Source organism: Microcaecilia unicolor, chromosome 3 (genome assembly GCF_901765095.1).
Source record: "Microcaecilia unicolor chromosome 3, aMicUni1.1, whole genome shotgun sequence".
Taxonomy (NCBI): Eukaryota; Metazoa; Chordata; class Amphibia; order Gymnophiona; family Siphonopidae; genus Microcaecilia; species Microcaecilia unicolor.
The window spans coordinates 318,652,615-318,667,624 of NC_044033.1; the positions used below are offsets into that span (position 1 = coordinate 318,652,615).

Here is a 15,010-nt window from a genome sequence, read left to right on the forward strand (position 1 = left end):
ACAATGTATGGGTAAACAGTATCACAAAGATAATGCAGTTGTACAAGAGGAAGAGATGTTGGGGGGGAGGATTGAGGCATGTTTAATGTTAGTGTTGTGGATTAGGGTTGCAAATTATATATATATATATATATATATATGTGTGTGTGTGTGTGTGTGTGTCTATCTATCTATCTAAAAGTCAAACCAGTTTGTCTAGTGTACAGCTTTCTTGTATTCAGCTTCATTCATACTAGCATCCCTAAAAAGCGTTTACAATTACAGTTAAATTTTAAATTATATTTAGTTACATTACAGTCCGCCCCCCCCCCCCCCCTCATTCTCTCTCCGCATCCCCTCCCTTTCTTTATGCCATTTAATTAGATTTTCCAAATAGCATGGAACCTAGGTTGCCGCCCTGAAACCCCCTTTTCAGTGAACTGAAACCAGCAATTGGGCAAAAAGTTTTCTTTAAAGAAGAGTAAGGACACATCCCCCTCCTCTGCACGGTGCCTAGAAGGGCAGGGAGGTCTGCCTCCTCCTGCCTCTGGCAGGATTCTCTAACCTGTTTGTCTCTCTTTACTAGCCGTCCCCCTACTTTTTATGAGCTTGGAGGAAGTCGAGCATATATTGGAAGACTGGTAAGTGGAGATTTTTTTTTTCTCTCTGTCTCTTCAAGTTTTGTATTTGTCTCATTGGATACTGGCGGTTCCTCAAAGGCTGCAGGGCTGCAATTAGAAGGCGGATCCTTGTGGGGAGCGAGAAGAAGCCCAACTCCCTCCTTCTGACTGGAGATCTCTTCCCCCCTCTCAAATTTTACAGCAGCCTTCCAAGCTAAGACATTCCCGGGGATGGCCGCTTCCATGCTAGAGGTAAATACAACAAATGCAAGATTATCTGTTTTCTGCCCAACGTTCAGAAAAAGAAAAACTGTCATTAACTCTCTGCTTAGCATGCCTTTTTGGCCTGATTTTCTTTTGAAAGATAACTAGCAAAAACTTAAAAAAAAAAAAAAAAGCTCAGGGCATCTGTGAATATAGACAGGTAAGTGCCACGGTATTTAAGAACTGATTGTGGGGGGAAACTGGGAGGAATGAAGTTTGAAACTGGAATGCAGCTGCTAAGAGGATGAACCGGATGAGGTGAGCTCAGGGAAGGGGGGTTTGGGCTTGTGATGTTGTGAAGACAGAAGTATATAGGTGCTCTCACCCCCAGAGTGGCTTGACTGGGCTGTAGATTTGGAGTGTAGGGTGTGCTCGACTTCCCTTGAGGTAGTGGCTGGGGACAGGTGCCATTTTTAGCCATCTGTGCACTGCTGTGTGTAAGTTTTTCTTAGTGGATGTTATCAGCTTATCGTTAAGTGGCTCTGTCTCTCTCTCTCTCGATACCTTTCTATTAGAGCTGAACCTAGATGGAGACGGTTCCCAATCCTCTATCTCACTGCTAAAGTGGGATTTCCATCAAAGAGAAACTGCCTCACCTTGCATGCATTAGAAAGAATTATATTTGAAGTTTGACACAGACTTTTTATGAATGCAGACTTTTATACTTATATCACTCTTCATATTTGTTAATTTTACTCCCTCCAAGTCTTCTTAACAAATGAGAAAAGCAGGCTGTGGAGAAAGAATAAATAGAAGAAACATTTTTCTTTCTAGTTTTTACAAAACAAATTTTTAATCTTGATCATGTGTTCTTTTTTTTTTTTTTTTTAAGTTTAGCAGTGTCTGCTGCTTCCTTGACAAGAGACCAGTTCATGCTTAACTGAATTAGCAAATAAAAAAAAAAGCTAAAATAAGAGTGTGGCTTGAAGAATTCAGTGTATTTAGAATTTTTTTGTGGTTGGTGTAATGTGAGGGAGGAAGCTGTGGGACTCCGAGGCGTCTGGGATCGCTCTGTGAAGGGATCTAGTTATGCAGGCTGAATGGAGACATGGCTCTGGAGATTTGTGGACATGAAGTTTGGCTTTTCCCTGTCAGACCTTTGGACACTCATTCCTGATTCTCCAGTCTTGGGTCCCTGTTCCGGTTGTCTGTTATTAATGGCTGCCAACATGTCCCTCAGTCTTAATACCTGTAGGAAATGGGAGACTCAGTCATTCTGGTGCCTTAGAATTGGGGATGTGCTATCAATACCTCCTCAGGGTGTTTAAGTGTAGCTTCCCTGCTTAGTTTTTCTTGGTGGGGGGGGGGGGGGGTAAGATAAGTAAATTCTGCATTAGCACCCACCACATTTATTCGGTTATTTTATTATTGTAATCCGCATTGAACCATTTTTTGGTATTGTGGAATAGAAGAACTGTGTAGCATAGCATAGCACATCTAGGGGGCATGCCGACCCCTATAACCACTTCAAAAAATACCTGTGTCAAGGGGGTCTTGCCGGCTTTTACTTAATTCCTACGAAACTTGTTTTCCTGTAGTATATAGTATAATAGCTGGATGGGCTCTGGAGGACATCCGATTCTTTGCAGGCTGTGATTCTGCTTTTTGGACCAGCATATGAATAATCTAAACATAAGGATATATATGAACTTTTGCAGACCACCGAGTCCTTTCTCCAGAAAGCATCTGAAGAAGGAGCATTCTGTATGTGATCTGAAAAGCTCATCTTTGTTTCCAGAAAGTAACTTAACAAGGGACTCCCAGGAGTCCCCCCGGCAGCACCTCTCTGCTCGGATCCCACACTAGTTTCCACAGAGGCCAGAACATTTAGGAGCAGCCCTCAGAAGGGTTTCATATATATGAGAGAGAGAGAGAGATTTTTCTTGCATTCTGTGGTAAAGTTGATTATAACTTTATTTTTGACTTTTTCTGAAATAATAATGTTTCTTACCTGTAGCACAAGGTCTCCAGTGTGACCACACAACTTTATTTCACTTTACTTTTGCAGTCAACTCCCCCATCAAAATACTTTTTGGGCCTTAAAACCTCTTCAAAAAAAATTACAGGACAAGAAATTTCTGCTTTCTCTGGATGGGGAATTAGATGAGGCCTCTAAAGTGCCCTGACATTACTTTTCTATAAGATGCAGAATATGAAACATTAAGGTAATCAATATTTAGCCTCTTTCAGTCCACATTAGCATAAAATTATACCTGGTATCGGTAAATATATAATGCCAAAAGTGCATAGGAAGCAGAGCTTTTTTCATGAATATGTAGTGTGCTACAGGAAGAATAATTACTAATGGAATAGATCAGATATTTTGTAAGTAACCAGGTTTTCTTCAAACTTGCATGCCATCCTCTCGCTATCCAGAACTGAATATAAATCTGTCATGGATAGTCAATTTTAAAAAGGTTACTGAGCTGCGTCAACAGGGGAACAAGACCAAGGGATCCCTGAGATGGTCAAAGCAGAGCCAAAGGGTGAGAGCCGGGGGGGGGGGGGGGGGGGGGAGAGAGAAAAAACGTTCTGTCTAATGCAGGGAAAAAAGGATTTTGGATTTCGCTCACACCTTTTCAGTACAAGCTCAATCCAAGTTGCATTCAAAAACTTGGAGGACTTAAGAATCAAGGGCCCTGTTTACTAAGGTGCACTTACATTTTTAGCTTGCACTAAGCCTATAGCACAGCTTAGTAAACAGGGCCCTAAATTTGTACCTGAGGCAGTGGAGGGTTAAGTAACTTTCCAAAGGTGACAAGGCATGCCTGTGCAATTTGAACCCTACAGCCTCTGCTTTGCAGGCTGCTGCTTTAACCATTAGGCTAGTTCTGCTGAAGGCTGCTCACCCACCTGCAGGAAGTCCCTGCTGTCCAAAAACTACCAAAATCCAAAGGATGGCTTTTCAAGTTAAGCCCAGGTTACCTGAACTTGAGCAGTAGTAGTGCTAAAGTCAGGAAGCGGCACTCCGAAACAATAGCACCAGCCATTCTCCTAAAGGAGCAAAAAAAATCTGGCAAAAGGAGGAGCTTCTTTTTCCTATGACTGAGGGTTTGGTGTGTGCCAGACTATCTGTTCACCGACCCCGCATCCCCCCTCGCATCATTGCACCTAAAGCAGACTCTCAGATTTGTTGGGAAAAGAGCTTTTCATTTAAAGACCCATTTGCTTCAAAGAGGGCATATAGCACTATTAACATCAGACACCCGTCACATAGCATTTCAGCTGAGCTAGTGCGCTCTTTGGTGTGTCTCTGGATGCTGAAGCTCTGTATAATGTGGTCTCTAAGTGCCCTGGGACTCTTGACTAACATCTCTTACTCTGCTGTCTGGGATCTCCCACTGTGCACATCCACATTCTCTGATTTGTCTATGTTGCAGCTCATGCACTGCTACAGGGTATTCCACAGTCCTAGAACTGCTATTAAACTGGCTGCTCAGTCCTGTACAATCACGCAACAGGTTCGGATCTACTAAGTTACCCAGTTCCAGGAGGGAGTCTTTTTAGCCAGTCCTGGTTCTTAATTTATATTCCAAAGCAATGTGGGATGTGTAGTCCCTGATTGTACCCACTGAAATCAGTGCTTCACGTACCACAATGCATCGGGATGAAGCCATCAGAAATTCCTTACGGGTTCAATATCTCCCTCCTGGTACTGGATAACTAGTTAGCTCTGAATATCCGGCAAGTAAAGGAAACATTTTTGTTCATGCTGTTGATTATATTAGTGATAGAGTAAACACAGCCTAAGCTTTGTATTCTGTTTTCTCTTTGCAGTACCCAAATGCAAAAAACAGATTTTAAACCAGTAAATAGAACTGAACAGAACTGAGCGTCACAAAACACAGACGGACAGAAACACACACACACACACACACAAATTTCTATATGAGTCTGATTTTCTTCAGGACACAAAGTAAAGTAATGGAAAGTAACTTAATGGAATGTCACCTAGTCTTTGTACTTTTAGAAAGAGTAAAAAATCAATTCACGTTTTCCCATTCCACTCCACTTAGGATTTATAAATCTCTATGTGTAAGCTAAATATATAGTGGAAACACCTAAAAAAAACATATAGCACTGTTGAATATAAATAAATTTGAAATGTCTAGAGGCATTTCAAATTTATTTATATTCAACAGTGCTATATGTTTTTTTTAGGTGTTTCCACTATATATTTAGCTTACACATAGAGATTTATAAAATCCTAAGTGGAGTGGAATGGGAAAACGTGAATTGATTTTTTACTCTTTCTAAAAGTACAAAGACTAGGTGACATTCCATTAAGTTACATAGTTGCATGTTTAAAGCAAATAGGAGAAAATATTTTTTCATTCAGCTTATAGTTAAGCTCCGGAACTTGTTGCTAGAGCAAAGCACTTAATATAGCTGGGTTTAAAAAAAGGTTTGGACAAATTCCTGGAGGAAAAGTCCATAAACGGTATTAAGGGGGACCTGGGGAACGCCGCTGAGGTTATGTAGCATGGAATCTTGCTATGTTTTGGGACTCTATCAGGTACTTGCGACCTGGATTGGCCACTGTTGGAAACAGGATACTAGGCTAGATAGACCCTTGATCTGACCCAGTATGACAACTCTTATGTTCTTAATATCTGCGCCTCTATGTGTAAATTATATGATGAAGTGCTGAATATTGCTGCTTCTATGTATACATTGTACTTTTCACTGTGCCATTCGATTTATACCTGGTTTTCAGTCACCATAGCAAGATTATAGTCTATATATGAATATCATGCTTATATGTTTAATATATACAAATAATAGTCACTGCTCCTGGGATGCCCTCATCACTCCCCTTTTCTTACACATCTAATGCCAAAAATCATATTTGTTCAGCTTTATACATAACATGCTAGTTAAGTTTAAATTAAAAAAAAATAACAACTCACACATTTGGCACTACAATGAATGTAAATGTGCTTTTTCAATATCAGACCTATATTCAAAAAGCACTTATATGTTTGCTGTGATGTTGAACATATAACTGTTTTGATTTTTTTTTTAATTTGAAATCAACCGGTATTACATGTATAATGCTAAACACATGTTAAGTCTGGCACTATCAGGGTAAATCTATAAAGTAGGCCTCAACATTTACACATCAGTTTAGAATATTAGCATATATGTGCATACGTGTTCACATTCATATGTACATGCTAAAACTTTACCTAAGTGCAATTCATAAGAACATAAGCGTTGTCATACTGGGACAGACCAAAGTTCCATCAAGCCCAGTATCTTGTTTCCAACAGTGGCCAATCCAGGTCACAAGTACCTGCACGTGCATTTTCGACAGTGCACTTTTTGCAGGTGGATGGATACGGGTGGCATCTTGGCAGACCATGGGCGGGCCACACATTCTATAAGTTATGAATGTACTTCCCGAAACTAAGCGCGAGCAATTTACACTATCTCTATGTCTGGCATAAGTGGTTGCTCCTAAGAGGTTGATATTCAAAGCGATTTAACCGGCCAGAAACAGCTCCTGGCAGGTTAAATCGCCTGTTTGGCCACTGAAAATAACCAGTTATCACCAAACTGTAAACCAGTTATTTTGAGGGCGGAGTCAGCACTTGGCCGGTTAACTGCCAATATTCTTCACTTAACCAGCCAGATTAATTAAAAGTCAGACCTATCTTTGGGGTCCTTTTACTAAGATGCGCTGAAAAATGGCCTGCGCTAGTGTAGGCGCATGTTTTGGATGTGCGCAGATCCATTTTTCAGCGCACCTGTAAAAAATGCCTTTTCTTGGGGGGGGGGGGGGGGGGGCGAACATGGACGTGTGGCAAAATGAAAATTGGCGTGCGTCCATTTTGTGTCTGAGACCTTATCGCCACCCATTCACTTAGCAGTAAGGTCTCACGCGTTAACTGGGCAGTAATGGTCAACACGCATACAATGCCTTTTACCGCCTGGTTAGTGCCACGCGCCGGATTTCTGTTATTTAATGCTAGTATTTTATGAAGACACACAGACACCGATTTGTCTTTATAAAATAGTGCTTAAGCAGACATCTGCCTGGTCTCTTAACCTATTTGTTTTATTTATTTATTAGGATCTATTTACCACCTTTTTGAAGGAATTCACTCAAGGCGGTATACAGTAAGAATAAATCAAACATAAGCAGTAGACAGTAATAGCAGTAAAATTCAAATAGCAATAGACAGTAAGGAGTGGAAGAGTAGCCTAGCGGTTAATGCAGTGGACTTTGGTCCTGGGGAACTGGGATCGATTCCTGCTGCAGCTCCCTGTGACTCTGGGTAAAGTCACTTAACCCTCCGTTGCCCCAGATAGATTGCTTTGGATGTGGTTGCAAAAACTGTAGAAAAGTGGTACTTATAATGTCAACACAAAACCTAATAAAACATTTTAATAGATAGCGTAAGGTATAAGCAAAGATGTAACGTATAGATCGGTAAGAAAGAAGAGGAGTTAGAAAATAAGGGGACTAATTTAAAGACAACTTCCTAGAAATTATTTTCTTAGGTAAGTTAATGAAGTCATTCTCACGCAAATGTGTCCACGTGCCTAAATGACTGCTTATAAATTACCAATGGTGTCAAAGCATGATTTTTGGCATCAAGACACACAGGGGTCCTTTTACAATAAGTGGCCTGTGGTAGTGCAGGCGCCAGGGGCATATCTGGACTTCAGCGGTAGGGGGGGGCCAGAGCCGAGGTGAGGGGGCACATTTTAGCCCCCCCACCATTGCTGATACCCCCCCACCGCCAACACCCCCCCCCCCGACACCAGCACCACCTCCAACAAGTTTGACCCCCCCTCTCGACCTGCCAACATTCCGTCGCCGTCTGTACCTTTGCTGGCGGGGGACCCAATCCTTGCCAGCCGAAGTCTTCTTCCTGTGTTTGGTTTCTTCTGAGTCTGACGTCCTGCTGCATGTACCATGCAGCGGACGTCAGACTCAGAAGAAACAAACACAGGAAGAAGACTTTGGCTGGTGGGGGTTGGGGTCCCCCGCCAGCAAAGGTACAGATGGCGACGGTGGGTTGGTGGGGGGGGGGGGGTTGAGAGGGGCGTCGGCAGGGGGTCCAGGGCCAAATGTATGGGGGCCCAGGCCCCCGTGGCCCCATAGCAGCTACGCCCCTGGTAGGCGCATGTGTTGGGTGCATGCCGGGCCAGTTTTTCCGCATCTATAAAAAATGGCTTTTTTTTTTAATGGGACGGGAAAAGGGCCTGCATTAAAAATGAAACCAGTACATACCTAAAACCAGCCTGAGCACTTAATGCCACTCATTGATCTAGTAGTAAAGGCTCACGCGCTATATGAGCGGTGACCGGTCAGCAAACGCCAAGTGCCAATTACCCGCGCGTAAGAGGAATTAAATAAATAATTCATCCATGCACCTTTTGTGTTTGGTGTACAGCACTGCGTATGCCTTGTAGCACTATAGAAATGATAAGTAGTAGTTATGGGTGTGCGTCAAATCTGAAATTAGCACTAGGAGGGCACGTTGGCCTGATGGTTGTCTCATTTGGGTGTGCGCTGCAAGCACGTAGAGCTTACCGCGGCTTAGTAAAAGGGCCCTGCAGTTTGCCAGAATGAATGTATGTGGGCAGAGTCTGGGCAGAGTTCACAAGTCCACGCATACATTATAAAATACTAGCAGTTATGTGTGAGCTTGCAAAATATATATGAACATTTTCGACTACTCTAGGGCTGGTGAAAATATCCGTGCCTGCTAAGAAGGCATTCATAAGTCAACTTACACTAGTGAGATACATAGATGCCTACTTATCTTTATAAAATAGCTGTTGGCACTTATCTGTGGCATCAGGTCATAAAATTATCCTCCATATGTCGAATTATTTTAGATATACGTAATTGTCTGTGGGAAAATGGAACTAAAGCAGTGGATCAAAAATGTTGAGAATGGCCGATTTTCATGTCATTTATTTATTTGTTGCATTTGTACCCCACATTTTCCCACCTATTTGCAGGCTCAATGTGGCTTACATAGTACCGTCAAAGGCGTTGCCCAGTCGGTGGATAACAAATACAAAGTTGTATAGTGATCGTATGAGGTATAAGTGGAGGGTCAGAATGGATGAAGATTGCGTGTTCTCCTGTTCAATCATAGTCATGCTGTGTTGGTAGGTGAAGAGGGTTACGTAGGGTCGCTGGGGTAGGCCTTTTTGAAGAGGTAGGTTTTTAGTGATTTCCTGAAGTTCAAATGGTCATGGATTGTTTTCACAGCTTTTGGGAGCCCATTCCATAGTTGTGCGCTTTTGTAGGAGAAGCCGGCTGCGTAAGTTTTTTTGTATTTCAGTCCTTTGCAATTTGAGTAGTGTAGGTTTAGGTAGGATCTTGACGATCTGACTTTGTTTCTTATTGGTAAGTCTATGAGGTCTGTCATGTATCCTGGGACTACGCCGTACATGTCATGGCTCTATAACCAGTCTGAACGTTAAACATTTGAACTTCTGTAAATGTTTTATTTTTTTTCACATAAAAGGATGGGGTTTGGACTGTTGTATTACAAATTGTTTGCTCTAACAGAATTCATTAAAACCACAATTTATTTTTGTTTGTGGTGCCTTTAGTCATTTTTCCCCAGATATGGTCACATATGTGTGTGTACACACGTACCTATAGATCGATTTGTTGTAATCACTTTATCTGGAACAGGTCCAGCATGGCCGGCAAGCTCCTTCAGTTTTTTTTCAATGTACATTTTTTTTTTGTTGTTTAAAAAGAGAAGTTTTACAGTTGGAGCTAGGTGAGTTAATAAGGTCACATTCCACATTAAGTGAGACGAAACCCTCCCTGCAGAAAGCAGGAGGAGCCAGGGAGGCAGAGATGAACTGAACAGGAGTTAATGACAAACATACAGTCAGGGGACCCCTGGGGCCAGAAGCACAAAGGATTTCTCTGGGTCACCTGACCCTCCCTGGCCTTTTACCCAGTTCAAGACTCTGTTTCACCCTATTAAAAAAAAGAAATTAAGCAGCATCCTTCAGACAGTTTGCAATCCCACTGTGCTGAAATGATAAGGTGCTTGAAGTCAGGGAGAGGGAGTGGGCAGTGCTTGTAACCTGCTTACTTAATCCAGGTACAAAGTTACTAATTTTTTGTTATTAAATGTTATGTTTTTAACTCTGCAGTATTAGGAGGAAAAACATTTCTATGAATTGAACAGGTATTGAGACACCAGTAGAAACTTGCAAACTATATATTTATTTATTATTACATTTATATCCCACATTTTTCCACTGATCGCAGGCTCAAAGTGGCTTACAAAGTCTGTAGTGCAAGCTACAGTACAAGAAAAACAATTATACAAATTGAGAATAAGATATAAAATAACAATTAAACATCAAAAGGCTAGTGATAATAACAGGTAATTATTGTCCTTGGATCTGAATTTATAGTAATAGTTAATTCAAGTTAGGTTAAACCTGGGGAATATGCCTTCTTAAACAATACTGATTTCAATAATATAGACTTTGGTGTCCCATCTATGGGGCTTTTTTTTAAACGATAAGCACTGATACCTCCCTTCATGTCCCCCAAAACCAAATAAACAAAAAGGATAAACGCTTCTTCCCCTAATACTCTTTGACCCCTCTTTTGGCTAGTCTTGTGTCCTCCACTCAAATTCTGTGCCTCCTATTCTCCTCTGGGTTTTTCCTCTAGTCTCCCATTTCCACTCTCTATACAGCCTTATCTACCTTCCTCCTGTCTCTTGCCCCCTCACCAGACCCAGTTCCTTCCTTGCCACTCATACCCTCGCCATCTCCAGTCCTTTTCTCCCCTCCTTCATAGACCCTTCCTTTTTCTCTCACCCTCTTCGTAGTCCTCTGTCCCGCCCAACCCCTTCAGGACTTTCAAACCATTTGCCCTCCCCATTCACTTTGTCAAATGCTTTCTGAAAATCTAGATTATCCACATATTTATTCATGCCTTCAAAGAAATGAAGCAAATTGGTGAGACAAGACTTCCCTTGACTGAACCCATGCTGACTGTGTCCTATTAAATCATGTTTGTGTATGTGTTCTGTAACATTATTCTTTATAATAGTTTCCACTATTTTGACCGGCACTGAAGTCAGTTTTACCGGTATGTAATTTCCCGGTTCACCCCTAGAACCCTTTTAGAAAAAATTGGCGTTGCTTTGGCCCTCCAATCTTCAGGTACTACAGATGATTTTTGCTAAGCATATTCTGAAAATGTGCGTGAATTCTAATGTGCGCTGCTGAAAAGGAGCATGGCCATGGGTGTGGAATGGGCAGTCCGTGGGTATTTCTAAAAATTATGCGCGCTGTTATAGTATACACCTGCTCTGTGCCTAAGCTAGTCACTGGCATTTACAGCATGTTTGATTTGGGGTAAATTCCTGCAACTAGATTTAGTCACATGGATGGGCCCTAGGCATATCTATAACCATGCCTAACTTTAGGTGTACTTTATAGAATACTAGTAAAAAAAGGCCCGTTTCTGACACAAATGAAACGGGCGCTAGCAAGGTTTTCCTTGCAGTGTGTATGTTTGAGAGAGTGTATGTGAGAATGACTGGGTGTGAGAGAGAGAGTGAATGTGCGAGTGTGTGTGTGTGTGTGAGAATGAGAGTGTGTGCAAGTGCGTATGTGAGACACAGTGTGTGTGTGTGAGAGAGAGAGAGTGTGTTTCACACAGATATAGTGTGTGCGAGAGAGAGAGTGTGTGTGAGACACAGACTCTCTGTGAGACTGAGTGTATGAGACCAAGAGAGTGTGTGAGTGACTGTGTGACACATAGAGAGTGAATGTGATACAGTGTGAGACATAGAGTGTATGAGAGACAGTGTGTGTGAGGGAGAGAGAGAGAGAGAGTGTGTGTGTGAGAGAGAGAGAGAGAGAGAGAGAGAGAGAGAGTGTGTGTGTGACAGAGATGCCTCCCCCCCTCTCTGGTGTCAGGCCTCCCCCTCTCTCTCTGGTGTCTGAGCGTTACTGTGCAGGACGCTGAGCTCTGGCTGTGCTTCAAGGAACTGACCAATCCTATTTAATAGAATGCACCTCCAACATTCTGAAGCCGAGAAACCTCGTGTGGTTGGTCACTTCTGCTTGTGATGAACCCGGAAGTACGTGATGTCAGTTCAGGAGATGGATACAGAGAGTAGGAATGCCTCAGCCATGCAGTCAGCTTCGGAATGTTGGAGGTGCGTTTTATTATATAGGATGCCTAGGTGTATTTTTTTGGCACCAATTTTTACATCCGTATATAGAATTTAGCCCTTAATGCCACCTATCAAAGGGATATTAACTTCTCTGTGTTATCTCAGCCTTAATAGTTACCCCATGCAGGGGTGACTGACAGTGTTCTGGGCCCTCAAGCAATAAGGGCCGTGGACCCCTAACCACCTATCAAAAATGATTAAATTAGATGTAAGGTAGGAGAGAGTGGGTCCCCTACTGCTGTGGGCCCTCGGACACTGCCCTGGTGCTCCAATGGTCAGTTTGCCCCTGACCCCATGTAAAGTGTAAGGTGCTATTCCTGCTCACTCTTCACTCTCTCTCTCTCTCCACCTCATTCTTAATTATGCCAATAGGACCAGATTCAATATATAGCACCTAAAATTGGTGCTGAAAAAAACATGCTTAGTGCTATTCTTTAAACCACGCCTAAAGTTATGCACGGTTTATAGAATATGCGTAATGCCCATCCCTGTGACTAAAATTTAGGCGTGACCGTTTATGCCAACTAAAACCTGGTATAAATGCCCATGTCTAACTTAGGCGCAGATCGGGCATATTCTGTAACAGTGCGCGTAATTTTAAGACCGCCCATGAGCTACTCGTGCCTCTCCCATGGCCACACCCCCTTTTAAGATCTACATATTTGAAGTTATGCGCACCGCTTTACAGAATACGCTTAGAAAGTTGCGTGTTTAAATTCTAATTAGTGCCAATTAGTGCCGATAATCGCTTGTTAGTTATTATTGGCACTGATTGGTTTGTTAAACAATTAAGTTGTGTGCAGAACTTTAATCGCCATATATAGAATCCGGAGGATAATGCAGGAATTAGTGTATCCCGATGCCGTTCTAGAACGACACTTGGGTGTGCAAATTCTGCTACAGAATACTAGCCTACCTGGGCATTGGTGCACCTAGCGTTTAGATGCCATAAACCTGGTGTAACTGCAGGCACCCAGAAGTGGCAAGGGTGCGCATAACTTGCTGTATTCTATATGCTGCTTGCATAAGTGGCAGCCCTGTCCATGCCCCTCTCATGCTTCACCCGTGTGCTTCGCCCTTGCATTTATATGCTATGCCACTTTTGTGCCCCCTTATGGAATACCACTTAAGTGTTATACAGCCACTTACGCACACGAGTGTATACTTACCCGCCAGTGTGACAGTAATGTGTACACTTACGTGCTGAGGTGGCGCATAAATGTAAGCGCCCTATTATATCCACTGCCCTTGACTGTCATACTATTGCACTGTTAACACAGGCATGCCCTGACAGCACACGTCAGTTCCTGCATTAACTGCTTAACACAGTTTAGGAAGCAGAGACATAGCTAGGTGGGGTGCCAGGGGAGCGACTGCTCCCCCAAACGGACTTCCATCACGCCTATGTAGCTCATGCGCCTATGAAGTCTGCTCTCCGCTCCCCTTGGCATCACCTGGCTACACTTCTGTTGGTAAGAGCAACCCCCCCCCCAAGTTTTCAGATAAGAATATAAGACTGACCGACTCTCCTGACTGCTGAAGGTGTTCCTTCATCCTGACATTTCACCTTCAGACTGATGTGCTCGCCCAGAGCTAGCTTCTTCATTTCCTTTTCTCTTTGATCACCTGGGACTAGATTCAGTAAATGGTGCCCAAATTTGGGTGCCGAAAAAAATCCTCACAGAGCGCTATTCTATAAACAGTACTCTGAGTTGCGGGCTGTTTATAGAATAGTGCTTAGAGATGATTTCCATGCCACATCTGGTGTAAGTTAGGTGTGAATCCCTGCTATTTGATAATACTGTGCTCATCTATAGCGAACACCCCTGATCCACCCATGCCCTTCCCATGGCCACACCCCCTCTTGAGTTGTGCACTAAAATAGTTGCTCATGGTTGTTTATAGAATAGTGCCAAAATACCAATTGGAGCTAATCTGAGTGGAGGAGTGGCCTAGTGGTTAAAGCACTGGTCTTGTAATCCCAAGGTGGCCAGTTCAGATCCCACTGCTGCTCCTTGTGATCTTGGACAAGTCACTTAACTCTCCATTGCCTCAGGTACAAACTTAGATTGTGAACACTCCTGGGACAGAGAAATACCCAGTGTACCTGAATATAACTCAACTTGAGCTACTACTGAAAAAGGTGTGAGCAAAATCTAAAATAAATAATTAATATTTAACTGCAATAGTTAGTTGTTAGCACCAAATATTGCTTGATACTCAATTAATTTATGCACACAGCCTGAACATGTGCCCAAATTTGAGCACCATATATACAAAACAAGGGCAGATCTATAGCATTTATTCCACATCATGTGCATTTATCTAACAGAAATGACCAACATTTGCATGATTATAAAACCCAACATTTCCATAATGCTGTTTGAAATATAGGTTAACATCAGTCTTTGCATCCATTTTTTTGTAAAGGAAAACACTTGGGTAAGAGGCCAGTTTTCAGGTCAAGGGCCTTAGTGGAGCAGCAGTTACAGCCTCAAACAGCAGATGTATGATTGCACCAGGGCTCTAGCAATGCATGGGGAGGCCAACACGCTGATGGATTTCAGCCGTGCTTGGGACAGACACGGGGAGAAGGTCAAGAGGTCGGGGCAAGAGGAGAGATGATGTTGGATTGTGTTTAGAAATGTTTTACATACATACCATGATGCCAGTGAAAATGAAATGCTTTAAAGTTGTTACAGAGCCTCTGAGCACTCACAGTGTCAGTAGTCACATAGGGCCAGATTTTAAGCCAGTGTAGTCACTGCCTAAATTAAGTGTTGGTGCTTAACTTATTCCTTATGTTCAGAGCCATTATCTGTACTGGTATCAGTTTCTGGAGGTCTGAGCTGTTTCGTTGTTGGATCGTGAGCAAAAGCTTGCTAGTTTTGCACCCCTGGAGTGACCGAAGACATTTTTGGAACTGGGATCAGTTCACTTTCAGAGAATTAC

The 15,010-nt window shown here is 42.6% G+C and overlaps 1 protein-coding gene across 1 annotated transcript in view; it reads left to right on the forward strand.

The window, feature by feature from the left end:
- Positions 1-809: 809 nt before the first annotated feature.
- Positions 810-15,010, forward strand: part of SP7 (Sp7 transcription factor) — a 48,802-nt gene continuing 34,601 nt past the window's right edge. Inside the window, exon 1 of the mRNA XM_030198365.1 lies at positions 810-851. Within this exon, the coding sequence (XP_030054225.1) occupies positions 831-851 (21 nt within the window). The 5' untranslated portion in view covers positions 810-830. The remainder of the gene's footprint in view (positions 852-15,010) is intronic.